This window comes from Palaemon carinicauda, chromosome 24, assembly GCF_036898095.1.
Source record: "Palaemon carinicauda isolate YSFRI2023 chromosome 24, ASM3689809v2, whole genome shotgun sequence".
Lineage (NCBI taxonomy): Eukaryota > Metazoa > Arthropoda > Malacostraca > Decapoda > Palaemonidae > Palaemon > Palaemon carinicauda.
The window spans coordinates 82,292,937-82,319,918 of NC_090748.1; the positions used below are offsets into that span (position 1 = coordinate 82,292,937).

General features: G+C 36.1%; 1 protein-coding gene across 3 annotated transcripts in view; it reads right to left on the reverse strand.

The window, feature by feature from the left end:
• The window catches only part of cac (cacophony), a 360,232-nt gene that overhangs the window by 35,995 nt on the left and 297,255 nt on the right, over nt 1-26,982 (reverse strand). For all 3 annotated transcript variants that reach the window (XM_068348246.1, XM_068348244.1, XM_068348245.1), the window contains exons 37-39: nt 25,518-25,547; nt 16,950-17,110; nt 16,289-16,406 (exon numbers count right to left, since the gene is read on the reverse strand). In XM_068348246.1, coding sequence (XP_068204347.1) covers nt 16,289-16,406; nt 16,950-17,110; nt 25,518-25,547 — 309 coding nt within the window. The remainder of the gene's footprint in view (nt 1-16,288; nt 16,407-16,949; nt 17,111-25,517; nt 25,548-26,982) is intronic.

Genomic DNA, 26,982 nt, shown 5'->3' on the forward strand with positions numbered 1-26,982 from the left:
AGTCAGCTATTTGAGTTACAAAGGTACTGGTTGAGGATACAGATACTGACTTGCACCAGTTTCGGAAGACTTCCCACTTCGATTGGTAGACTCTAAGGGTGGATGTCCTCCTTGCTCTAGCAATCGCCCTGGCTGCCTCCTTCGAAAAGCCTCTAGCTCTCGAGAGTCTTTCGATAGTCTGAAGGCAGTCAGACGAAGAGCGTGGAGGCCTTGGTGTACCTTCTTTACGTGTGGCTGACGTAGAAGGTCCACCCTTAGAGGAAGAGTTCTGGGAACGTCCACTAGCCATCGAAGTACCTCGGTGAACCATTCTCTCGCGGGCCAGAGGGGAGCAACTAACGTCAACCTTGTCCCTTCGTGAGAGGCGAACTTCTGCAGTACCTTGTTGACAATCTTGAACGGGGGGAATGCATATAGGTCTAGATGTGACCAATCTAGGAGAAAGGCATCTATATGAACTGCTGCTGGGTCCGGGATTGGTGAGCAATATATTGGGAGCCTCTTGGTCATCGAGGTTGCGAAGAGATCTATGGTAGGCTGGCTCCATGTGGCCCAAAGTCTCTTGCACACATCCTTGTGTAGGGTCCATTCTGTTGGAATGATTTGTCCCTTCCGACTGAGGCAATCTGCCATGACATTCAAGTTGCCTTGGATGAACCTCGTTACTAGTGAAATGTTTAGATCTTTTGACCAGGTGAGGAGGTCCCTTGCGATCTCGTACAACGTCATAGAGTGGGTCCCTCCTTGCTTGGAGATGTACGCCAAAGCCGTGGTGTTGTCCGAGTTCACCTCCACCACTTTGCCTTGAAGGAGAGACTTGAAGCTTTTCAAGGCCAGATGAACTGCCAGTAGCTCCTTGCAGTTGATATGCATTGTCCTTTGACTCGAGTTCCAAGTTCCCGAGCATTCCCGACCGTCTAATGTCGCGCCCCAGCCCGTGTCCGATGCGTCCGAGAAGAGAACGTGGTTGGGAGTCTGAACAGCCAGGGGCAGACCCTCTCTGAGGCTGATACTGTCCTTCCACCAAGTCAGGGAAGACTTCATCTTCTCGGAAATGGGGATCGAGACCGCTTCTAGCGTCTTGTCCTTTTTCCAGTAAACAGCTAGGTGATATTGAAGAGGACGGAGGTGTAGTCTTCCTAACGATACGAACTGTTCCAGGGATGATAGTGTCCCTATCAGACTCATCCACTGCCTGACTGAACATCGTTCCTTCTTCAGCATGTTCTGGATGCATAACTGGGCTTGACTTGTTCTGGGGGCCGACGGAAAAGCCCGAAAAGCTAGACTGTGAATCTCCATCCCTAAATACACAATAGTTTGGGATGGGACCAATTGAGACTTTTCCATATTGACCAGGAGACCCAATTCCTTGGTCAGATCTAGAGTCCACTTTAGATCCTTAAGACAGCGACGACTGGAAGAAGCTCTTAGAAGCCAGTCGTCCAAATAGAGGGAGGCTCTGATATCCGCTAAATGAAGGAATTTGGCTACATTCCTCATCAGCCTCGTAAACACAAGAGGAGCTGTGCTTAGGCCAAAGCACAGGGCTTGAAACTGGTAGACAACCTTTTCGTAAACGAATCTCAGAAAAGGTTGGGAGTCTGGGTGGATGGGGACGTGAAAGTATGCGTCCCTTAGGTCTAAAGAGACCATCCAGTCTTCCCTTCTGACCGCTGCTAGAACGGACTTTGTGGTCTCCATGGCGAACGTCTGCTTTGTGACAAAGACATTCAGCGCACTGACGTCTAGCACCGGCCTCCACCCTCCTGTCTTCTTTGCCACTAAGAAGAGACGGTTGTAGAAGCCCGGGGTTTGATGGTCCAGGACTTTGACTACTGCTCCCTTTTCTAGTAAGAGAGACACCTCCTGTTTCAATGCTCGTCTCTTGTCTTCCTCTCTGTACCTGGGAGAGAGATCGATGGGAGACGTTGCTAGAGGGGGTTTTCGTACAAACGGGATCTTGTACCCCTCTCTGAGCAACTTCACAGATTGTGCATCTGCGCCTCTCTTCTTCCAGGTCTGCCAGAAGTTCTTGAGTCTGGCTCCCACTGCTGTCTGAAGAAGCTGGCAGTCAGACTCTGCCTTTAAAGGACTTGGTTCCTTTCTTCTTCCCACGTCTCCCTTCGGCACGAGCACCTCCTCTGCTGGAGGCTCTGCCACGAAAGGGCGGAATAAATCGGGACGCTGGAGTGTCCATCCTTGGTCTAGCTGACAAGGTAGGCAAAGGGGTGGCTTTGCGGGCAGAGGACGCAACCAGGTCATGGGTGTCCTTCTGTATCAAAGAAGCAGCAATCTCCTTAATCAAGTCCTCTGGAAAAAGGCACTTAGAGAGAGGAGCAAACAGAAGTTCGGATCTTTGACAAGGTGTCACTCCAGCTGACAGGAAAGAGCAAAGGTTCTCACGCTTCTTGAGGACTCCGGATACGAACGATGCAGCAAGCTCACTAGACCCGTCACGTATGGCCTTGTCCATGCAGGACATGATGAGCAAGGAAGATTCCTTCTCAGTCGGGGAGATCTTCCTGCTCAAAGCTCCCAGACACCAGTCTAAAAAGTTGAAGACCTCGAAGGCTCTAAATATCCCTTTCAACAGATGGTCTAGGTCCGAAGGAGACCAGCATATCTTAGAGCGTCTCATGGCTAGCCTGCGGGGAGAGTCTACAAGACTTGAGAAGTCGCCCTGGGCAGAGGCAGGAACTCCCAAGCCGAGCTTCTCCCGTGGCATACCAGACGCTCGATCTGGAAGAGAGTCTAGCAGGGGGAAACGTAAAGGCTGTCTTCCCTAGACTCTTTTTGGACTGCATCCATTCTCCTATAACTCGTAAAGCTCTCTTGGACGAGCGTGCGAGGACGAGTCTAGTAAAGGCAGGCGAGGATGACTGCGTACCTAAAGCAAACTCTGACGGAGGAGAGCGCGGAGCCACAGACACAAACTGGTCCGGAAACATCTCTTTGAACAGAGCAAGAACTTTTCTAAAGTCCAAAGAGGGTTGCGTGGACTTGGGCTCGTCAAGGTCCGAATGTGGTTCATCAACGTGTGCCGCATCGTCATCATCAGAGAGTCCATCATCCGAGTATTGAGGAGGAAGCGGCGATGGAGTAGGTATCGGCTGGTTAGCTGATTCCGGTCGCACGGGTGCACGCGTGACTGAACCGGACGCAACGTCATGGAACTGTTGCCCAGTCTGTGAGCTGGCAACAACCATAGCAGCGCGGGGACGCACAACGTCTACTCCAGACTGTCTAGTCTGATGTGGGCGAGCAGAGGCAACCACACTGGGTTGCGGAGGTTGACGCACCGCGTCAAAACAAAACAACTCTGACGGTTGTTGTACCTCGCGAACGTCAACGGAAGGTTCCGTGCGTCGCTGAACGTCAACATGCGGCTGGCAGGGCACACTGGAATGCATGGGTGGCGGGACTCTTTCAGCTGGAGTGCGCAAGAAGGTCGCCTCAGCGTCCACAGGACGCACAACCGAGAGTGTGGTTGGTTGTAGGCAAGAGGTTGGTGCAGCAGCAACCTTCTCCGCACGAAAGTCCTGCATCAGAGACGTTAATTGGTACTGCATGGTCTGCAGCAAAGACCACTTAGGGTCTGCAGGAGCAGGTGCGGCGACAGACGGTGTAACTGCCTGAGGCGGTACCGCTTTGCCTCTCTTAGGAGGTGAGCAGTCATCGGAAGACTGCAGCGAGTCCGAACTGACCCAGTGGCTACAACTGGGCCGTTGGACTTGCGCGGAAGGGACCGAATTGCGCTTAAGAGGTCGTGAGACCTTGGTCCATGGTTTCTTACGAGAAACCTCTTCCGCAGACGAGGAATAAATGGGCTCTCTCGTCTTTGTGTGGGTGGGGCGATCTTGGGTAGATACGCCCGAAACCACGGAGGGAACGTCTGTTCGCTGATTAAAGCCTCTCGAACCCATTGGTCGTACGACATTGCTTCTCCCCTGGACTTGGGAGCTTGCAAGAGGTCCCGGACTAGGAGGACGACAGGCACGAACAGACAAACAATCAAGCGCAACACTATCCACAACACTATCACTCACTTTACCACTTCCCACTGCACTTTTACACTTCAGCTCCTTGACGTCCGCCATGAGCTGGTTACGGTCACTAGCCAGGGACTCAACTCTCTCACCCAGAGCTTGGATGGCACGCATCATGTCAGCCATCGAAGGTTCCTGAGTGCCAGAAGGGGGATCAGGAGCAACCACTACAGGGGAAGGAATAGGTTGTGGGGCATGAGGAGAGGAAAAATCAACAGAACGAGATGAACTTCTCCTGACTCTATCTCTCTCTAGCCTACGTGTATATTTTTGGAATTCGATAAAATCGAATTCCGAAAGCCCAACGCATTCCTCACATCGATCTTCCAATTGACAGGTTTTATCCCGACAATTGGAACAAACGGTGTGAGGATCGATAGAGGCCTTCGGAAGACGCCTTGAACAGTCCCTAGCATTACACTTCCTGAATTTTGGGACTTGAGAAGGGTCAGCCATTTTGAATTGGTCAAAGGGGAATTCAAAAACTATCCAAAGTCATCAACAAATAATCCGATATCAAAAAAAGAATGCAAGGATTTATTGAAGAGAAAGCCTGCACAGCGAAAGCTCAAAACTAGAATAGTGTACTTCACCAAATAGTTGTGAAAACAAATCCAGTTAGCAACAGCGAATTAGTAGGTCTTGCCGGTAGCACGACAGAGAGAAAATAGAGTTCTTTGTTTACAATGAGTACTGAGTACCTGCACGACAGATGGCGCTGTTGAAGTACACCCCCTACCTGCATAGCGATCGCTGGCGGATTTTTTCCGTAGAGTTTTCTGTCGAGCAGCAGAGCTGCGACTTATATAATCACCGGCTAAGTTAAATATTGAAAAATATATTTTCACTTTTGGGTTTTGTGACGAACCAAATGGGATGCTGAAAACTACTTTCACACTTTAAATTTCAATTGAAATCACTTACAAAGTCACCTTTTACATCATGCATTTTCTTGCTAGAAAAAAATATTTTTCATTAGTTAAGATAACAACATTGATAAATCTGAAAATAGAAAACTTGAGTGTTATGCTCATGAGTAAACCTCATACAAGATCATTTATAACATATTTTACAAAATTTTCCTTATTTCAATTCATCAATTTACGAGGAACAATTGAACCTCTAAAATAAGCAAAATACTACTCTACCAAATAATGTTCCCTGTCTCTTAAAAAGATGACCTCAAGATAACACAATACACTGTGTCATGGTTCCACACAAAAGAGTAAATAAAGTTAAAACCCTAACGGTTCCTAAAATAATGATTATCTCTTTTATGAAAAAGCACCCTACCTTTAGGAAGATTATATCAATATATTTTGTAAAATACTTTTCACAAACTGTGCTTGGGAAAATATGAAAAATATTATTATGCCACTTGGGTAGGGTTATAAATATCCTTGAGAACATACATATTCTTATAAAAACTGGAAATAGAGTGAAAGTTAAAATAATTTATTCTAAAATCTGAGGTGATATTGAAACATAAATCTGATAAAGAAGGAACTCTTTTGGTACTTCAATGAACAAACCAAAAGTTTTACCCTCAGCAAAATCTGTAGATCTGTGCATCCTACAATCCATTGTCATTAGGCCTACCCCATATATAGGATAGGATTACTTTTTATGAGACATGAGCAACAAATGCATTTTTGTTAATGGCAATGTCATAATAATTCATAAACCTAAAATTTGGAAAGATTCGGGTATCAACATGGCATTAAAAAGCTGCTTGAATGTCATATACTGTACAAAGGATCATGATTAAAAGTGGCAAAATACAATCTTATTTGCGCATCTAAATAATACATCAACTAGGAATTTCTAAAACAACAATTAGTACCCGTGGTTCTAAAGTAGATGTAGTATACTTGTTGAACATCAGCATCAACATTTTGTTCATGTATCTCAATATTACTCTGGTCAATAACGAAGATATTTCATTCCTTTTAAATCAAGTGAAAAGCATTCCTGGTAGTGGTATTTATGCATGATATATTATTGCCTTAGCATTCCGAATTGCATTAATGTTTATTACTGTAAATGACTGTTTTTGGTTGTTACACAGATTAGTAATTCACTTCTCTTTGTTTTTTATTTTGGATTTCATAATTGACTATTCTATCTCTGGGGAGTTTGTTTTGCAAGCTAATGATCTGTAATGCTATTTCATGAGGTATGATTACATTTCTCAATTAAGCTGGGAAATATGTCTTTTGAATGATCATATTCTTCAAAAAATAACTATTGCATCTAATAGTCCAGGACGGAAATCTTCAAAACCAGAGGAATTAGTTTAATCAAAATGCATTAATAAACTATACTCATGATTAGAAAATCTATCCTATCTACATTAAATGCTGTGAAAACTTAGCATAGCACTAAATATAATAAAACTTGTAAATTAAGAGATAAGCTTGGGCAGGTAACATATTCCCAGCAAAGACCTAACATGGGAGAAGATTCTGCATGTTCAATCTGATCTCATTGCTGAATTTTATCAACAGTCTTGCTTTAGCCTACGTTATGATTGAAAATAATCTCTCTCAATAATCACAGCTTGAAACCAACAATAATCCACCTCATATAGTACACAAAAAAAAAACCATATCTTTAAAAAAGATTCTAGAACTTGTTTATTTCAAAACTAACTTGAATTGTCGGTAATGTTTGATGCTACATTTCAAAAAATAATTCCAAGAAACTGAATTTACAAGAAAATTCCATATCACAAGTAGATCAATTCTACTGGTAGTTAATAAGTAAATATGCTATAATTTTGAAAACTAAAAAAATATAATTTCTTTTGTTAAAGAGCCATTAGATGTTGATAATATTGACATGAGCAGAAAATATTTTAGGAAAAAGGATATGTTGATAACATTATGTTTAGAAACCTAAGGAATAGACAAACCTACACTACCAAGACACACAATGATCTTTACCAAATATGGCTAGAAAAATACACACACTACCAAAACGTACTTACAAATTTAATTAACTTAATGACAGATAAACATTATATGAGATTTTATGCATTGCCATTTAATTACAGCTACTTGGTCCTCCGTTAAACAAAATACTCGAAGTTTAAGGGAAACAGAAAAATTAGTGTTGTTAATTTAATTCATACATTCATTTCCAAATGATGTTAATGAAAGTATTCTAAACACTTATTTGACAAATAGCATAAAATATTCTACTTTCATTGTTACTTGATCAGTCAATGTACCGACAAAAAACGATGTTATCCCAACTTTAATGACTAGATTACCTGGATGATTACCCAACTCAAAATATTTTCCGCATTTCACGGAGTGACACAGGCTGAGCCCAGAAATGCTTTTTAAAAAAAGTAAAAAGGGTTAGCCTAATTAAAAATTTTTTTTCTTGATCTTGAAATCCAAAATTAACAATTTGGTTGCCAGGATAGATAAAGCCCTTATGGAATAATTTATCAGTTACAGAACCATATTCATCCAGGAATAAGTCATAGAAAATGTCAACGAATTCAACAGTTAGAAACACAATCACTACATACTCTTTTATGTGGAACTATGACAGGGTGTAACTTTCTTTATTGGATGCAGGAAGCAAGAAATTCCCTTACTTCAAACGTTAACACATTATTATCATCTCAAAGGAGGGTAAACACTGCCTTCCCTAGCAAGTTTAGACCTCAAAAGGAAAAAAAAGAAGCATTATAAAAACATAGGTGACTTTCCGTATTTTTCATCTTTCATATTGTAACGCTTAGGATATGGATGGAATTCTAATAGCTGAAAAATGTGATACAAGCACAATACTGCACATATGGTCATATCCTGCACTAAATAAAATAAGTTTCCTCCAATAATCATATCGAGGTTTCAAAAGAAACTTTATTTCTTTGGGGTAGGCAAATTATATTTTTGTCGGTAAAGTTTGGTAAATATATTTTAGAAGAATAAAGCAGGTCAACAATTTTCTTCATCTATATCATAGTGATAATAATTCAATATCAAAGCTTGAGTGGGGCTATATCGAGTTGTCTATAAATAACTTTCCCTGCTTTAGTTTTCTGATAAGGTAAAAATATCTAATAATTATCTTCAAATATCTCATTTATGTGTTAACAGAATTCAAGAGATGGATATAGATCCATGAACTGGTAACTCCTCTACATGGTAGTAACATACAAAGAATTATGACGCTAAATTCAGATGAAACTTTTCATTTGTGTGTATCATCGAACTTTTCATTGTATGTGTTTGCACATTTTTTTCTATTACAGTAAATTTACTACCTATACAGTAAACAACTTCTTTTCAGTTCCTTCTCTTTTCTTGCCATGAATTCCATCCTGAGCAAAAAAAAAAAAAAAAAAAAAAACTAATATCCTTTGAATGGACATGAACTATATTTGCAAAAATAAATATTGACAGAATTTAGAATGAAAAAACTATCAAATAGACTTGTTGTCTTAGGCACTGATAGGCAATGTCTTCAAAACAATGAAAATCCTACATCTATGACCCTAAGAAATGTAACATTGTGAAGCTTCATATATGAGGAAAGGATAGCTCAGAAAAAAAATGTATTTGTTATGATAGTTTCTTAGTAGTAAGTATAAGAAATAGGTCAGGTCGTCCTCCTGAACAGTGAAGAGAAAGAATGAAGCAGCTTCAGAGAAGAAGAGGAAAGCCAGAGTCTGCATCTCATACATCTTCAAGCTGTTCACTACAATGAAAAATCTGGGATAACACTTTTAACAAGCCAGTTTAGAGAAAAGTTCTCATCAATGAGGGAAATGAGTAACAAAAATTTACAACTAGCAAATGTATCACTTCAATCATAGAATGGAATAAATAAAGTAGATGTTACATGGTAGAGAACGTAGAGTTACTGTAAATATCTACTTTGAATTAGACTTGAATGTTTTAGTAAAATGCCAAGTTATTTCTGGACCTGTAACAGGATATTATCATTCTAACCGTGACCTACAAATATATATATAACATTTTGATAATTATTTTTTTTCATCAAAACTAAAAACATTTATAGAATATAAGGTTAAAGTTAGCAAATCAGCAATGAACTGACAGGTGATGCCGTAATTTGTTCAATGTTTATAATTTTAATTTTGTTTGTAGAAAAAATAAAAATGTCTGATATGGAGGGTAGAGTCAATTAATAGATGTTCGACACCTGAGAAATTCAAATAAGCTATGTGGATGGCTCTATAATTTAATTTTTTCGTGTCTCTTATCTCATAACTAATCAGAATTCTCTTGATTTCCTATGAGTGGGTAAATGATTCACTAACAATACAGATCTTCTGAGCTCTCCTCTCCTCTCCTTTTCACTGAAGATCATTACAATTAAACCTTAAACACTGTTTTTTTTCAGAACTCATTATGGATGGCATATAAGTGATGGCAAAATGTATTACTTTGGGCTTACAATCTTTCATTGAATAATCTGGCTCTTAAATGGAATTCTGGGAATCCAACTGAACACTTCTGGAAGACTGACAGACACAATACTAAAATACAATTTTGAAATAATTCAGCTCAAATAAGTTATCTCCAAAATCTTAGGATGAACACATAAGATATAAGTATAAAAAGTAAGATAGTCTGGACTATGTTAACTTTATATTTAATACATCCTTATTCATCTATGTATTGAAAATTCAAGGATATGCAATAAATTGGAAATACAGTTTTTTCTTACAAAAACTCTCCTCTCATAACACACAAAAGGTTTCTGGTCATTTTTGGGAGTTATAGATGCTGTCTGGCTCCCAAAGACTTTCCTATTAATTGCTAGAACACAGAATCTTATAACAATATGGTATAAAATACCAAAGAAATGTTGTCTTTCCTGAACCAGTGATAATGTATTAATATGCAAGGGATAGTATAAGGGAGACCCATGGGTTCATGCTCTATTGAACCTATCACAGCACCCCTAATGTTGAATTTGTCTGTCAGCCGATGATACATCACCGAAAACAAATACTAATACTAGAGACCATACTACCTAGGGATCTATTTGTACCCAGTCACCACCTTTCGATCCCTTGTCACAAGTGAAACAGTACTCCGAGTGCTCTTAATTGGTCTTTACATCAACTTATAGGTGCAATGAATTAAGTTCAGATTTTGTTACATTGTATAGTATTCTTAGTGACAGTGTTAACACAATAGAGATGTTTATATTTACTTTACTTTCGGTTGTTTGTTTTGATATTGTTAACACGGCACAGTCATGGTTTTCACAATAGTATAGGAAGTGTAAGTTAAAAGTATTTTGCCGCCTCTCCATTTTATATGAATGTTTAATATAATTTTCATATAAATCATTAGCCAAGTCTGAGTCTTGATCCATTCTGGTAAGCTCTAACTAACATAGCCAAGAATTGTTTACATTACTGGCATATGAAGACATTGCAGTTCCATTTTTTAAGGCATGGTTATTATTTAGGTTAAATTATTTTGTGACCTCTTTACCTTTTTTGAGTTTTAATTGAGTTTCATACGATTTGTTCGTAAGTTGCGAGCCCTTTTTGGTAAGTTTTAGGATAGCATATCCTAGTGTTGTTTGGAAATACTTAGATATAATATACAGTACAAAGGTTTTTCCTTCATTGATAAGTCAATAGCATTCTTTTACACAATTCATTATATAGTATGTCTCCATGTATATTATATTTATAGTTATTTGGGCTATATTATAGCAGTGGATCTATACATCTTTACTTAGGTACTGTATTGCACAGATACCCTTATGGTAGTTAGCTTTTGTAATATACCATGGTGGGCTACCATTTTATCTATACTGTATTATGAAAATATATACATACAGTAAATTGTTTGAGAAGTTTCTAACGTCAGTTTGGTTAGTTAGTGGGTGGGGTATTATTTTTCTTCCTAAAGCCTATGATTGAAACATCACTTGGTATTCTTTGACTTAATCCACATGAGCTATAAAGTAAATATCCCTCATATACTCATTACAGTTGTCTGTATTCTTTCTTTTCATATCAAATTTATTGTTTGTCAATGTGCTAATAGGACCTGAGTGGAGATCCCTCCTCTCTCCCCAAGGCTGAGCTTGGTAAAGGTTAAAGGTGTCTGGTTTCAGTTCCAGTTTCATCAGAATAAATGCTCCCCAGAACATTAACCGGGCAAGCCTAACACCCCCTGTGGTGCCCAATCACAACAGTGGCCACCCCAGTAAACAACTTAAATTCACGGTCCCTGGCTTGGATCAATCTGCTGCCATGTAAAGGCTAGGCGAACACTTTACCAATGTACTAGGAGGAAATATTTCCTCTGTGACTGCAACTCCCCACCATACCCATTATTTCGGAATAAGTTCTGAGAGGTTGAAGGGCTACTCGATTTAGAACTTTGCATGGGACATGCGGTTTATCTTTTCCTACCCTATGGCCTTAACACACAGATTTCAATTACTAGGATGTTACAGAAAAAAAAGATTACCTCGCAGCCTACCTATTTCTCCTTCCCTACCCTTTGATTTGTTGGAAGGTTTTGATTTTCTACTAGATAGATAATAGAAAGAGTTAGCTTTTAGGGGATTTAGTTTTTTATCAAGTTAGCTAACTCATAGTCACTCAATTTCCTATATAAGGAGTTGAGTGATAGTATGATCCCTTGGAGAAGATAGACTCTTCCCTCTTGGGATATTAATGAATTAATATATTTAATCATGATTTTTTTTGTATTACAGATGAGTGTTATCAAATTGGGTGCAGTAAACTGGCCAACCCTAAGTGGTGACACGTCCGTTGTCACTATCATAGTAACTGAAAGTTGCCTTATCTGCAATGGGTTCATACTGCTAAAACAATGATCCATTAGCAGTAGGTTTACAAGGGTTATGGTAAACCAGGCCCTCAACCAAGTAGAAGATTTTGGGTCGGCAGATGATCTAGAATATCTTTGCTTCCTCTTTTCTGACTCAGAATCTTCATGACTAGATTTTTTCTCCTGTATATACAGACAAGACTTTTCAGCCGACAAAGTGATATATTTGATGGAAAGTAAGATATCATCTACTAGACAATATAAGTCAGTGTGGATGGCATGGGTGGCCTCCCTTAAGGATAGGACCTCTTCCTGATAATCCACAACTTCTTGGCTTCCTTTCTAATCTATCGCTTTGAATATAGAAAATTAAATTCATCAGCAATCTGGCCATGCAGATTTTCATTGATGAAACCTGTTAAGCATGCTTCTAACATGGATTTTGACTAGAACATGTCCCACAAGATTACAAAGTTCTTTGCTTCACATTGACTACCCTTATCAACTACTTCAGTGACTTGATTACTTGATAAGTGTTTGAGATTTTGGGAAAAATACATAATTCTCTCATTTCCTTAAAAGTTACAACAGAAGGCTATATCTTTTATAGACTTAGCCCCAGGAGTAAGTGACAGTAAACTTTCAACTTTCTGGATAGAATAGTTCTTCACCATTAATCATGGCTGCCTTCTGATTCTGACTCCAGATTTCCTATATTTGACCAAAAAGTTAAAGCCTCCTCAGAGGTGGGATCCTCTTTATATCTAGGTTTTAGGGATTGGTGATGGTAATCCCTGTCCTATATATACCCTGCAATCATATCTGCAGAGATCTGTTTCAATACACATAAATCATTAAGTCTTTCTATAGGGGTTATCCTTGTTTTAATGATTTCCCTCATCAAAAAGGCTAATCCTCAATCCAACCCTAACACCAACTATGTGAAAAAATTTGCTTCCTTATTGGTATTTTAAAATTATTTTTCTAATGTGCAATTTAATGACATCCAGAGCTTTAAAGGTTTTACTGGGCATAAGGTGTTTATCAAATATGACCTAAATTGGATCCAAGCTCTGCAAAACAAATAACTCATGCCTGACTCGTTCATGGCACCTACAGGACAAATCAGGTAGAAGAGAGGGATTCACAACTGGATCCCTTAGCAGAGATATCATAATGACCATCTAGCTCCTTCTCTATGGATTTTCTTGCATGTGTTGAGTGGTGAACTTGTTGGACTTCTCCTTTTAATTTGCATGCATATATTGGGTGTGGGCTTGGTTATTGGGATCTAAATCATGTGGAACATGAGTGTCACTATTATTGCTCTGGAATTAGTCTTTGTGGACCACACAGCATCCTAAGCCTCTGAAAAGAGATTCTGCCGTGAAAAGACCTATTTCTTTTTTGGGAGGGGGGATTATTGAGTGATTCCCTAGACCATCTCTCCTCCCTAAACTAGTGTAGGGAAGGGGGACATATGAGTTTTACTCCCAATATGGAAGATGGTGGATGGGTGCACACAAAAGCCGAGGTAGTACTGTCTCTCGTTTTAGTATTAGTTCTCAGTGATGATGTGTCACTGGCAATATGCTGGACAGAAGAATTCATTATAGGAGGTATTGTGATGGGTTCAATGAAGTCTGAACCCATGGGTCCCCCTTATAATATCTGAGTCTGTGTTCTGCACGTTGACACACTGTACCTTGAACGTAAAAGATAATATTTCTTTGGTCTTTTATGATGTATTGGATTCCCTGTTCTACAGTAGCCTTTAACAGTAAAGTCTTTGGGAAACCACACAGCAACTCCCTCAAAAATATGTTTATTCTTTGCCAAACCTACTTATTTCCATTTCAAGAATTAAATAAATTGTCAGAAAATAAATAACAATATCTGTCGTTCAAAATATGGACGTGAGTTAAGAACACATAACAAGAGAATAAACAAGTGCATTAGCAGAGTCACAACTAAAACAATTTACTCCACAGGTATATAGTTCCTAACACACCCCCGAAATTAAAAAAAATAAAGTTGAAAAATCTGACTAGTCACATGGTAATAATCATGGTAGAAATTAAATAAAAAGTAGGCTAATCAGGGTTTGATAAGAGGAACATAAATAGTTGTGACAATCCAGGAGACAGAAAAATAAAAAGCAGAGCAATTTCAGCTAAACAGGATTAAGAAAGCACTGATCAAAGTGTCAAATGTAGTACTCTTGACATTTCAAAGTCAACTGATAATTCAAGAGTTGAAGATAGCATGAGTGGAGGCAGCCTACAAGAATATTTTGTATAAATTGTAATTTCTTTTGTGCATAGACACAGTGAATTTATGGAGCAAAATGAAAGAGATGGGAAGAATGATCTAAGAAAAGAATGCAAACAAAAATGTAATTCTCAAAGTACTGCTTTGTAATATACCAAATTAAGTAATTATTAAAGGAACAGTAAATCTTCCTTATGTAAATAAAATGGAAAGCAAAATGTGTCCTGTTAGATAAGAGCCAAAGTTGATGAAGGAAGGAAAGGGAAGAGGTACAATATCAATATAAAATGAAAACAGATGAGAGGAATAAAATAACTAAATAAAAAGAATGGAAAGGCCAAAATTACCAAAATACCACATAAGTTGAATTCTTGGTTACAAACCTCTGCAGCTGGTATAGGTGACTGACAATAATTCAAAATGTTGCTTGAAATGGAAAACCATGTACTTCCCTACCTCGGTGATCAAGCTCAACTGCTCCCTGACATATACATATGCAAAACCACTCAAACTAACGAAGCTGATACACAGAAGTCGTCACACTGACTAGATAAAGAAATACAGATAATGAAAGAGGGTGTGAGTATAAAGTTATTGTAAAGCATCGTAAAAGAAAGCAGCTGAAAAAAGTTAATGGTACATTATCAATGTAATGATGGTCCCTGAGTTTAATGATGTATACTGTATCTATCTTACCAAGAAATTTTGAAGAGGTATTATGCATACAAAACTGAAGAGAAGAGAAAGATGCAGGGGTCCCAGGTAGAATTGCAGTAGAATTAACTGTACACATAGTCCCACTTTAGATCAGAAGAAAAAATTTATGTTCTGGTATGGGTATCAAAAAAATGGAAAAAAAAAAAAAAAAAAAAAATGGGTCTCTTAAGACTGGAGATTTTGTGCAGTATTTCCTTTTTTTCATCCAGATTCACCATATTGACAGAAATATCACCAAGCCCAAGAAACTTCCCATGTGAGGAGCTTAGGACTGTGCAGTATGTTGTTTAACATTCAACATTGAAGTTGCTGAAAGGAACATATTTAAATAAAAAGAAAAATTAATGTTAAGTCATTTTACATGACACAAGATATGCTTAAAGTAATAATAAATAAAATAAGAACATACAGCGTGATATTCAAGAGGAAAAGTTCTGTAATCTCTGTAAAAATCTTTCAAGAATAAAAGAAATGTTTTAAGCATTTGGGATATATATAAAGGAGAAAATATCAGTTTTCAATAGATAGAATACCGTCAATAAAGGATATTGGGAAATCATGAGTCTGTCGTTGAAAATGTTCAAAGACTGTCTGGAGTACTAGTTGTAATCTTGTCAAAATAGATTAAACAACATATTAGTTATAGCGAATGCTGTGCCCTAACTTGAATGGTGATATACTATCCTAACCTGTCACTGTCAATATTCATTTCTTTTCCTATCGAATCACAAGAAACACCTCCTAACTAACTCTCTATGTACTGTAGTTATTTCTCAAGCATATATTGAAAGGTACAGGAATTTCATTCCACAAGGATGAGAGATACGTTATCTCTGGCTATTAACTCTCATGAATTCAAACATCCTTATACCAATTTATTGTGAATAACAAGGAATTAAATGCAAAAATGGATTACATATATCTCAGAAGGTTCAATGGTCAACCTCTATGTAAACCCATGAGAAAAATAAGGATTAAAGATTAATTATCCCTCAAGGCATATAAAAAAATATTCCATTCTTCATCAAAGTTATAAGGTTGTTAATTTACATTACAATTTTGATGATTATGGATCCCCATAAGTTTTTCTTTTTAAGATACTTAAACATCCTGATGGTCTCCAGAGCTAGTAATAATATAGTTATTTTCTAAAGCTCATCCAAAAACAATATGAAAATGCATACCAATTGAGATATACAGGAAAGTACACTATGTGCTTCATGATATAAAAGCATATTTATTAATACTATTAATAGATACTCTGAAATACTCTAAAGGAAATTGTTTTTTTTCTGATGAATAAACTTCAATGGGAAGGAAGTTATAGCAAATGACACATTGAAGGACAGTGAAAAGATATCCTTTGAGATGATGCGAGCCATGCGGCAGTAAACACTGTTATAACACCATGCATCGCGAGGACAGCTAGCACCAAACCTGCCAACTGGCATCACTAGACCCTTCGTGGTCTGAGCCACGTTTGGGTCCAACGACTGCACCCAACAACGTCAGGGACTTTTTCGACCCTTTGTCACTACCAAGTACAATGTCTATGCTGCAAAACGAAGAAGATTGAAGAATGGCATCAGTCTTTATGAAGATATATGGACATTAATTCGACCATCTTGCATTATACTATATTCACACACTATATCACTATATGGTATAATGACTACCACCACAATCATCCAACCACAAGCAACACACTTTATTTAAGCGGGTGTTTAAAAATTGCATTTACATATATGTATATAAATGTATATATATAAATAGATATATATATACATATATATATATATATATATATATATATATATATATATATTATATATATATATATATATATATATATATATATATATATATTGTATAGACAGATATACACAAAATGCATAATTAACAAACCTAAATTGATCTTGGCAAAATATATATTTTTCATGATATGAATGTGGTGGTAGCTTTACAATAAATAGTCAATATGATCCACAGTTATAATCATAATATATCAGTCACTAGGCTGTAGAGTTGGATGCTTTTTATCCCTCCACACCAGCAGGAAAGTGACTGTAGTAGGTGAGACCTTTTGCCGTCGCCCTACCTTACGTTGGACTGGGAGAGGCTGCCCTGTCGACTCTGCCGGCCTTGGATGTCCTGATGCTCATCAATGGAGCGTGGCAAACTGGTTCTCGAGGCGTTAGTACTTTTGTTTGGAGCTGCAGGAACCGCTATACCCATCAACCGCTCTAGCAAACTTGGCTTCTGTAGTGCCACCATCGGAAGGTCAAGAGGGTGAAGTAGATCGATATATGGAAGCTAAATTTTGATATGCAATGTCCTTCTAGTGAAACATCATGAACCTTATGAGAAACTCTTACACACTCATCAGTATCTTCAAAATATGAGACAGTATTAAGTTATTATTTTTACAAATTTATCTTAAAAGATTATAGTTGCATGTTTACTTTATATTACGAATATCAGTTTATAATGGAGAAAGTTTAAGGCACATAGCTTCCATCAATCGACCTCTTACATATATAGAATTGAACATATGGTTTTTTTTTAATTCATAAATGAACGCTAAAAAAATATGAACATCAAAACAACTAGAATAAAAGAAATTAGTTAAATGCGGGATGAAAGAGGAAGAAGATTATTAAGGAACCAAATCATGACAGCTGTAACCCACTAGACAGTCCCTCTTCACATTATACAACTAAGATACATATATTGGTCAGAGTTTAATTGGAATATTCTGCGCTGTCTTGATTATAATACATTATTGCATAGTTATAGAAAAATTAACACTGTAAAATTACAAAACTCAAAGGACTGTACTATACCCCTCTTTAAAACTATGCGATATCACTGACAGTAAAACAATAGTTATGCCCTAAGAAAAAAAATACATACAATTTTAATATTATTGTGCAAACAGACTTTCTGCAGCAACATTTTCTAATCAGATTAGGTATATATATCCCAGATAAACATGGTACTTCCTAGAGTACATTACAACTGCCATCCAAAGGTGCCCATGTGATTTTACTGTTGTTATCTTACAAGTATTTTTTAGACTTTAAACACCATTGCACACATTTTGTGGAAAGCTCAAAAAGGAAGGAATCCCATTATGTTACAGAAATTTCTGAGTGCCTTGTTTCAACTGTATGTAAGTATATATATATACTGTACACATATATATATTGTATATATACATACATAACAATATATAGATATATTATACGTATATACATACTCTATGTATATATAAACAGTATATACATGTATATATACTTGTACACATATTAATATGTATACTATATATGTATGTACTGTATATATATATATACATATATATATATATGAATGATTTAGCAGATGCATTGTGGATACTTTTTAAATGACTCTATATCACTATAAGGAGAGACACTATCCAAGATCACATTACTACTGTAGAAGGAAACCTGAACCATCAGCCACGACTATTGCTTGGTAAGAACACAGGTATATACATAATCATTGCCACCGGGGAAATAGGGGGAAATCATTCATGGCACACATAAATAAAACCTGTCAGTTATATGTAAGTAAAAAATTTTGAACAAAAATATTTGTATTACTAATGTAAATGTAGAATAATAAAAATATAGTCAACAATGATCTCACAATCTCTCAGACATAAAAAAGAGCCGTTATGTATTTATAATATCTAAATCTACAAGAGCAAATAATCGAATTATGGTTTCAGGTTTATGAATAGCAGCGTGAGGAGTGGGTGGCTTGCATGCGAGGCTCGAGTGGTATGGAAGGCAAAATATGAGATCGCCCCAACCTTGTAATAAACTTGAATGGTATGACAAATTGAAAATTATCATCACTTTTGACAAACTTGATAACACTTTATAATACTAAAAAAATACGATTAAATAATTTTTTTCCCTTCAAACTCTTTTTATGTGCACTTTTTGACAAAGTGAAAAAAATAAATACTTACCTTTGAACATGACAAAAAAGTTACAAGCAAAGAACTAGCATTTCCATACATTAAAAAAGCAATTTTGGAAAATAGCATACTCAAAATATATAGTCAAGGATGAACTAATAATGATTGCAATCCTTGAAACTGATTAATACATATGCTTCAAATAACTTACCTCTTAACTTTAATGTAGAAAATACTTTCTTTAAAATATAATAAAAAAATATTTGAGAGGCCACCTTTTAAAACCATGTGGCAATTCAAAAGGAAACCCACAAGTAAAAAATAAGATGACATGAGTTACAATTGTCCTTGGTACAAAGTTAGCTCATTTTATGTATTCACATCACTGTCTCTATGTGCTTTGAAATCTTTTAATCTATGGCAGTTACCTAACTCAGAGATTTAGTTAAGGCCAAGCAGGAGGAACTGTAATCTTTGTATGCTGGTTAACCAACTGTAAAAACTGCATGCACACACACACTCTCATATATACAATAACAAAATGATTTTTGTAAAGAAATATACTGTACAAGACTTAGAATAACTTTCATACACCATAACTATAAACATACATAATGCACCTACTAATGCTATGAAAAATATGGATGATCACATAAAAGTATTCGTCAAACTATGAAATTAGACTGTTGAATCTCAACCCTCAAATGGGAAACCCATGTCAGAAATGTTTGACACCATTTTTTATTCTGACAGCGGACTAGAGATGTGTAGCGATTAGAGAACTTTGAAATGGGGCGCTCCATGTAAAAACAGGAAAATTATTGTAAAATGTGTGCTAATGTAAATAACAGATCTCTTCAATTGATTTATCAGTTATTCAAAATTTGGTGATGTTTGACTTGAATCTAATTAAGCAGTCCTTGACGCTGAAGTCTGAAGGGCAAAGGTTTGAGTGAATTATCGAGATGTCTGAACAGACCAACAGTTTCAAAGTTGCCTGAAATTTCAACTCAAATAGCTACAATATGAACAGACACAGAATGCAATAATAAATTAAACAACCCACTACCTGTAAATAATGGTTCTCAAGGTACAAATAAAGCTGGTTGTACATTCACCTGAAGATAAGAATCCAACAGCCTTATGAAACACACAAAATATACCACCTGGATAGACTGCTTCACTGGTAAGAAGGCCTTCATTCTGAAGGGGTATTACTGTCGAAAAACTCTTTGAGTGCAAGGTTTCATTTATCCTCATATATTAGTTTCTGATAGCCAAACCAATCCTACAGAGAATGTTATGAATCCATACAAAACTTTCTATTTTCCTTCCTCGCTTTTTGGAGTGACTATTTCAAAACCTCTTAATGAGAACATTAGTCCTGGATGGCTACTTCTGAAAGATATCCTGGACAAGGATAATAAAAGATATTTCCAGTGAAAAGGAAGCGTGAAAAAGCTCAGCTATCCCATTTCCCTTCCTATCTTCTCTGATGCCTGTAAAGAACTATGCTGTCCTTTTGTTACAAAACAAACAGATCTTAAAAATTACACTAGCAACTGAACATTGTAGGAAAACAAGCCTCTTTATTAAGTATTGGGGTAGTCTGCATCAAAATTCTTTGTTAAAATAATATCTGGCTTTATATCTTAGGAGATTAATTAGACAATACAAAATATCAATAGTAGAAGCTACATGACTTATGATCATTTAGAACAAGCCATGAAAGGTTTGATATAAGATATTTAGGAACAAAATATTTAGGACAGATGTTCACATATAAACCCCACCAAGAGACACACCAAACCTTCCCTATCCGAGGTAAAAAGATCAAAATCAGCGATAGACAGAATATGTAAAAGAGTCACCAAGACAACAAGGTCCTCTTTAAATCAAAAGTGAAATGCATAAAAAGAACTATGTACCCAGATAGGTTACATTATTTTAAGCATTTTTCTAATATCACAAGTACCATTAAGATCTATACCAAATAAACGGGTTAGAAATTATTCGCTCTGAAATCACCTGCCAAAGACAACTGTAAGGACTTCACTGCATACATAATAATAAATTCTATCACATCTGTGAACCTGAAAACAGAAATCTGCCAAGTATTAAAGAGTAGCTCTATTAATCCCAAACTCTCAAAATTGAAAAGTTTGGCGTATAAAGTATATTTCTGTTTCTTGCCAAAACATTCCATTGGGGGAGGGGGGAAATTGACATCAAGTGACTTTATCAGGATAATAAAAAAGGGATTTTGACGAAGGAAAAATCTATTTCTGGGCAAGGGACCTGTGTCGCCCAGTGAAATGCTCCTTAAAGCACCATTTCTAAGGTATAAATACTGCTACTTTATTCCCGGATTTCATCTTCGATATTCTTCCGCCCCGTGAGGGCCGGGATGACTTGAAATCGTATCCATGAGATAGTTACAATGTTTCTTTGAACGGATTCAGATAAATTTTTACCCCGTAGGTTAATCCCTTAAAAAACAGGATATTTACGGTATGGTTGTTCTGGGAAGAGGGTCACAGACGGAGCTTAATAGTTCTTGAATTTATATATTAGGGGCCGGATTTACAACAGTAGGAATTCATACTTCCAACCAGGTATTACGGCAACAGTATTGGTGTCCCTAATTCTGATTTCCTTGTATCTCCTTGTCCCAAACCCTTATTTCTGGGCGAGGAACCTGTGTCGCCCAGTGAAATGCTCCTTAAAGCACCATTTCTAAGGCATAAATATTGCTAAATATACCTGTGTCGCACAGTGAAATGCTCCTTAAAGCACCATTTCTAAGGCATAAATATTGCTAAATATACCAGAGAAAAAAGGAATGCATGGAATACCAGGAATTAACCCAGCTCGCTCACTCAATGAGTGTTGGTATAGTTACTGGGGCGTGATAGAACCACGACCATAGGTCCCGCACCGGTTAGACCTCTCCTTCATCAACATTCCCTACTACGACTATCCTCCCTTCACCCCTACACCTCCCCACCCCCCTACCTTCATTCCTCTTTAGCACCAGCGAAGGTTCAGACGTGTTTTTCATTGCTGTGTTTCTTTCAAGTTGTATCCACTTCTAGAAAATTGTTTAAGTGAAGAATAAACTATCAAATGAATATTCATATACGAAGTTATTAAATAAAATAACAATAGAACTGTAAAGAAAATTTTTTACATGAATATGACCATAAGGAATATTAAGTTAATGCTTTCATCAAAGAAGATAATGTAGGGTTTTTATTACTGTATTAAGATTACAGTAAAGAAAGAAGATCCTGAATTGCAAATAATTTCTCCTCAAACAACAGTGTCTTCTGAAAGGATTACCAAATTAGTATTTGGTAACGACATTTAGAATGCAGTACTTAATAGAATTCCTAGTGATGGTAACAAAGTCAAAGGCTCTACAGGGATAAGAGTCTTTAATGTATGAAGTCCGAGATATGTCCCTTATGCAGAGCTTGTGAAGCTATAAACAAAGTTATGTTTAGAAGTTTGGTCGGATGAGAACTTGGTAAAACAATAAAAAATAAAATTGGAATACTATTATACGCCTAATATACAAGTGCATTAAACCAAACACAACTAATCTCAAAAGAAAAATGAGTATCTCCCTACAAGCAAATAAAGAAATCCAACCGCCCCCCAACAAAAAAATGAAAAGGACTTCAGAAGTAATGTTAAAAGCCGCTACTTGTCTTCATACAATAAATCCAAGTAGAAAAATCCTCATTTGAAATAGGGCTTAGCCTAACTGGCATGACCTTATTTTGTAGGGTAGTATTGACAGGTTTTCACTTGAGAAATCCATTTACCAAATTAGGTTTAACTGTAGAAACCAACTATCAGGAACTTCAACAGCATCAATCTTATATTCAATAAAAGTAATGGACAATGTTAGCAAAGTTGGGATATTGCAAAACTTGATAAAATAAAGTCAACAAAACGAACATCAACTGATATTGTTCCATAAATTTTGATGCAAAATTGTAAACCTTTCTTGTTCTGTTTAAAAAATTGACCTTCAAAATCTATCTGGGGTTTCCTATACTCAAGTTTTGTTTATCTAATCCTAATCATTATATGACAAAATGAATTACAAAACACAACACATTTACAGCACAAGGATTTTTCACTTTCCAACAGTTCTCTCCCACCTAACCATAAATTTTGCTCTACCCCCCACTCTCTCTCTCTCTCTCTCTCTCTCTCTCTCTCTCTCTCTCTCTCTCTCTCTCTCTCTCTCTCTCTCTCTCTCTCTCTCTCTCTCTCTAGTCAAAGATCACCATAAATCTTTATCATCCTTTTATTATGAGAAATCAGGAGTGAAAGGTAAGTTAAAATTATTAAGGTCAATGGGAAACCTTAGTAGCTAGCAAGGGTATTGGTCAATATCATGTGTTGATAGAAACATTCAATGGCTTTACTAAGGCTAACGGACAATTTCATGAACTCCTTTATCTACAAAAACTCTTGCTAAAGAATTCAAAAGTTTTGGGCTGAAATGCTATTGCTTTACTAAGGCTAACTGACAATTTCATGAACTCCTTTATCTACGAAAACTCTTGCTAAAGAATTCAAAAATTTTGGGCTGAAATGCTATTTTTCAAGAAAATTATACTTCACAAATCTATAATTCTAAATTATAGAACTTTGACTTGTCTATTTTATTGGGGTGCGATAAAAATAGTTAAGAAAGATTTTAAAATCTGTAATACTATTACGCTACCACTTTCTTGTATTTTATTTATGACAAATGATGTTTTTTTTCAAAACTATTAAACAAATATTTGGGAAAATTTAATTCTCAACAACTTTCTCAAAATGTACTGTAGTTGGGATTGTCTGTAATGAATCTAATATTTTTCTCTATCATAATCGAAAACTACAGTACCCAGATATCTTTAAAGGATCAAAGATAGAAAAATATATTAAAAAAAAAAATTCAATTTTCTCTCCTATAAAATATACAAATATCTAATTTTTTTTCAATCAATCCAAATATGTAAGATTTAAATCATTGATTAAATTAAAAAAAAAAATCAAATCAAATTAATAGAAACTATTTCTAAGAAAATATATTTCTGAACGTGTCTTTAACACAAATGTAAATGACCATACTCTCAATCAACTTCAGGGAAAACTTTTCTTTCCTCTTTTAACTTGAGATTGATCTAAAGTTCTTGAGAATAAATGTTAGATCTAAGTACTATAATGTAAAAAGATCACGATGCATTATGAATAAAAAAAATACTTAAATTTTCAAAACAGTAAAAGATAAATAATAGGTATTTTTCAATTATGTTTTGGGCTTCATTCAGCACATATACAAATGCTAGTTCATAGAGTGCACATAAAAAGTTTCTGGAGCAGAATATTTTGTAAATCAATATTTCATACATTTACATTTCATTTAGCTATTTACATATTGAGGTAGGTGCCTACTCAAATTCAACTTCTCATCTTGAGTCTCCTTAGGCGAGGAGCCACCCAGACATATAATGGAACCCTCGTGGAGTACTTCAACATCTCAGTATGGATAAGCAATTATTTTCACAGCCTTGCAGCAGGTGTTCATGTGGGTCTAATATAAAAGGTTTTAAATCCAAGTCTGTTTAAATGCTCCCATTCCTGATGGCTCAGAATTGCTTCAGTGTTACCATTATCAAATGCATATGTAAGACACATTTTCCTATAATATGTCTAATAACCATCTAAGCACTTTTTAAGTGAGAAGGCTTTAAATATAATACAATTAATAGCAATACATTTAATTGTTTTTGGCCTACGTATCTAGAAGACTATCTAGTGCACTTCTTATTCTAATGATATGGTAACAAGAAAACAAAGATGATCCAATAAAAATGGGGCAAGCATATGATTAGGATAACCAGCCTCGATTGTTCATATTCTATGTCAACGTAATTTTAATGGAAAAGTTTTCTTAGAATTCTAAAACTGTTAACAGTGGTAGCCTAATGAACCTTTTCACAATTGAATACAGTATTCTTAATATAATATAAGTAAGCTTACTTCACTAACAACGATTTTTAGTAAATATACAGTTTTATAAATCCACACCAAAATGAAACCTTTAAATATTTAGCATCTTGTTTCCTCTTTGCATAAGTTATCTTGTAGTCTAAGTATACATACACATGCAATTTAAACTTCAATGCTACAAAACTCTTAACACCAAACAAAGACCTTGGTTAAATACTAAATACATATATACCTATATTTTATTTTTATCTTTTCAAAAAGATATGGCTGGATATGTCATACTGAAACAGACTTGGAATAGACTAATGTTCCTGGAAATGTTTTGGGCCAGTAAAAAATGTGACACACAGTATTATGCAACAGAAAGCAAACCAATGTACAAGACTGTGGCAAGACTGGCAAAATCAATAAATCAAACCTTGTATAGGCTTTATGATTAATATCTAACTACATTTCCATGCATCAAATACCTTAAATGTAACCAATAATCTACTGCATAATAGCAAAATTCTGCAAACAGCCAGATACATATTTAAAATCCATATAAAAATGAAAATATCCCTTTTAAGGCCCATCTTGCCACATTTGTACAATATATGCATGACGCCATACCGGTGATTTTAAGTAAAACAAACATGAGCAAAAGTAGAGTTGGATGATAGAGATTATTAAAAGAAAATGAAGATAATCTCAAAATACTACCACTTCTATCGGGGAGGCTGGGGACCTTTCCTGCAATAAAAACAGCGAAACGAGGTATGTCACTCACTACAACAGGCGCCAGGTATGCTCTCAAAAACAGCTACCAGGGGCCATATCATAACAACTACCAGGTAATTCACTGAATAACAGTACCACATACCTAGGTATCTACCATTACTGGCGATCCTATTAATATGGCATGAACATATGAATATCTCCTTGTATATATTTTACAATTGAATGGTCTTGTTTAAGGGTAAATAAATTTCACAGAAATCAAAAAGGTTCTTCTAAAAACAAAAGTAAATTAATCACAAACCATAAAAAATTGAACAAAGTTTTACTTCTGTTATGATGGTGACTACTTTGAAATAATCTGCTTTCTATGACAAAATTTTGATGAAATTCTCTCATATATCAGTTAGGCAAGGAGAAACTACAGATACAGCTCAAGGCTGCCAAAAGGACCAGGTGTAAAATTAAAACTGGTAATTGTACGAGGCCAGGTGAGAAGGATTTGTCTACCTCTACCCAGTTGGAATAGACAGTTGTTATGAGATTCACACTCTTTCTTTGAATTTTATTCTATTTGTATAAAGTCTTGTTTTTATATTTTTTTAATGCATGATACATGAAAATTTTTTATACATGCACAGATACTTTACTTACAAAACATATAGAACATAAATAGCGCACTCCTCACTTATATGATAAGTGTGATATCTGTGAACAACAGTCTGGACTAATATGTTTACGGAATCTTATTTTGATGTCATGCCCACTACAGCTAATTTTGAAAACAGTATCAAACTTTCTACTCTCAATAAAACTCCCAATGCACAAATAGTAATATTTTAGCACAAAAAATAATCTGAATAATGACTGCAACAAGCAGTGTCATACATCTAAACAAGATTCCTTTAACATTTTACTGAACAAAAATTTATGCTGTCGATAAAAAATTTCGGGTTATAGGGGATAAGGTAAATTCTAAGTCTAACCAAGACTCTAGGTCAGCAATGGTGATAAAGACAAAGAGGGAAACACATAAATAATCATTTCATCTCATAACCCTACACATATCATCACCAACTATTTGGCTCAGTACGCCCTCATTTACCCAAGGCTGACTCCTTTTCAATTTCTTTTTTTTAAGTCAATGAGGATAAATGAGGGAATACTGCAATCATTTGATATTGAAATCACTGTGAAACATACACTATAGTGCAGTGATGGCTATTAAATTACTATAAATATGACCACTATAGGCAGGGGGCACTAGCACTGATAATAATATGTACCCCCATCCAAAATAACATCTTAGGACAGGAGGGAACACATATGATAAATATATGATTTATGTTAACTAATCTCAAAAAATTAACTAATGAATGATGATGGATCTGGGAGAAATGAAGCAATATTCATACAAAAATTAAGAGCTCCTAAAAAAAATAACACCAAT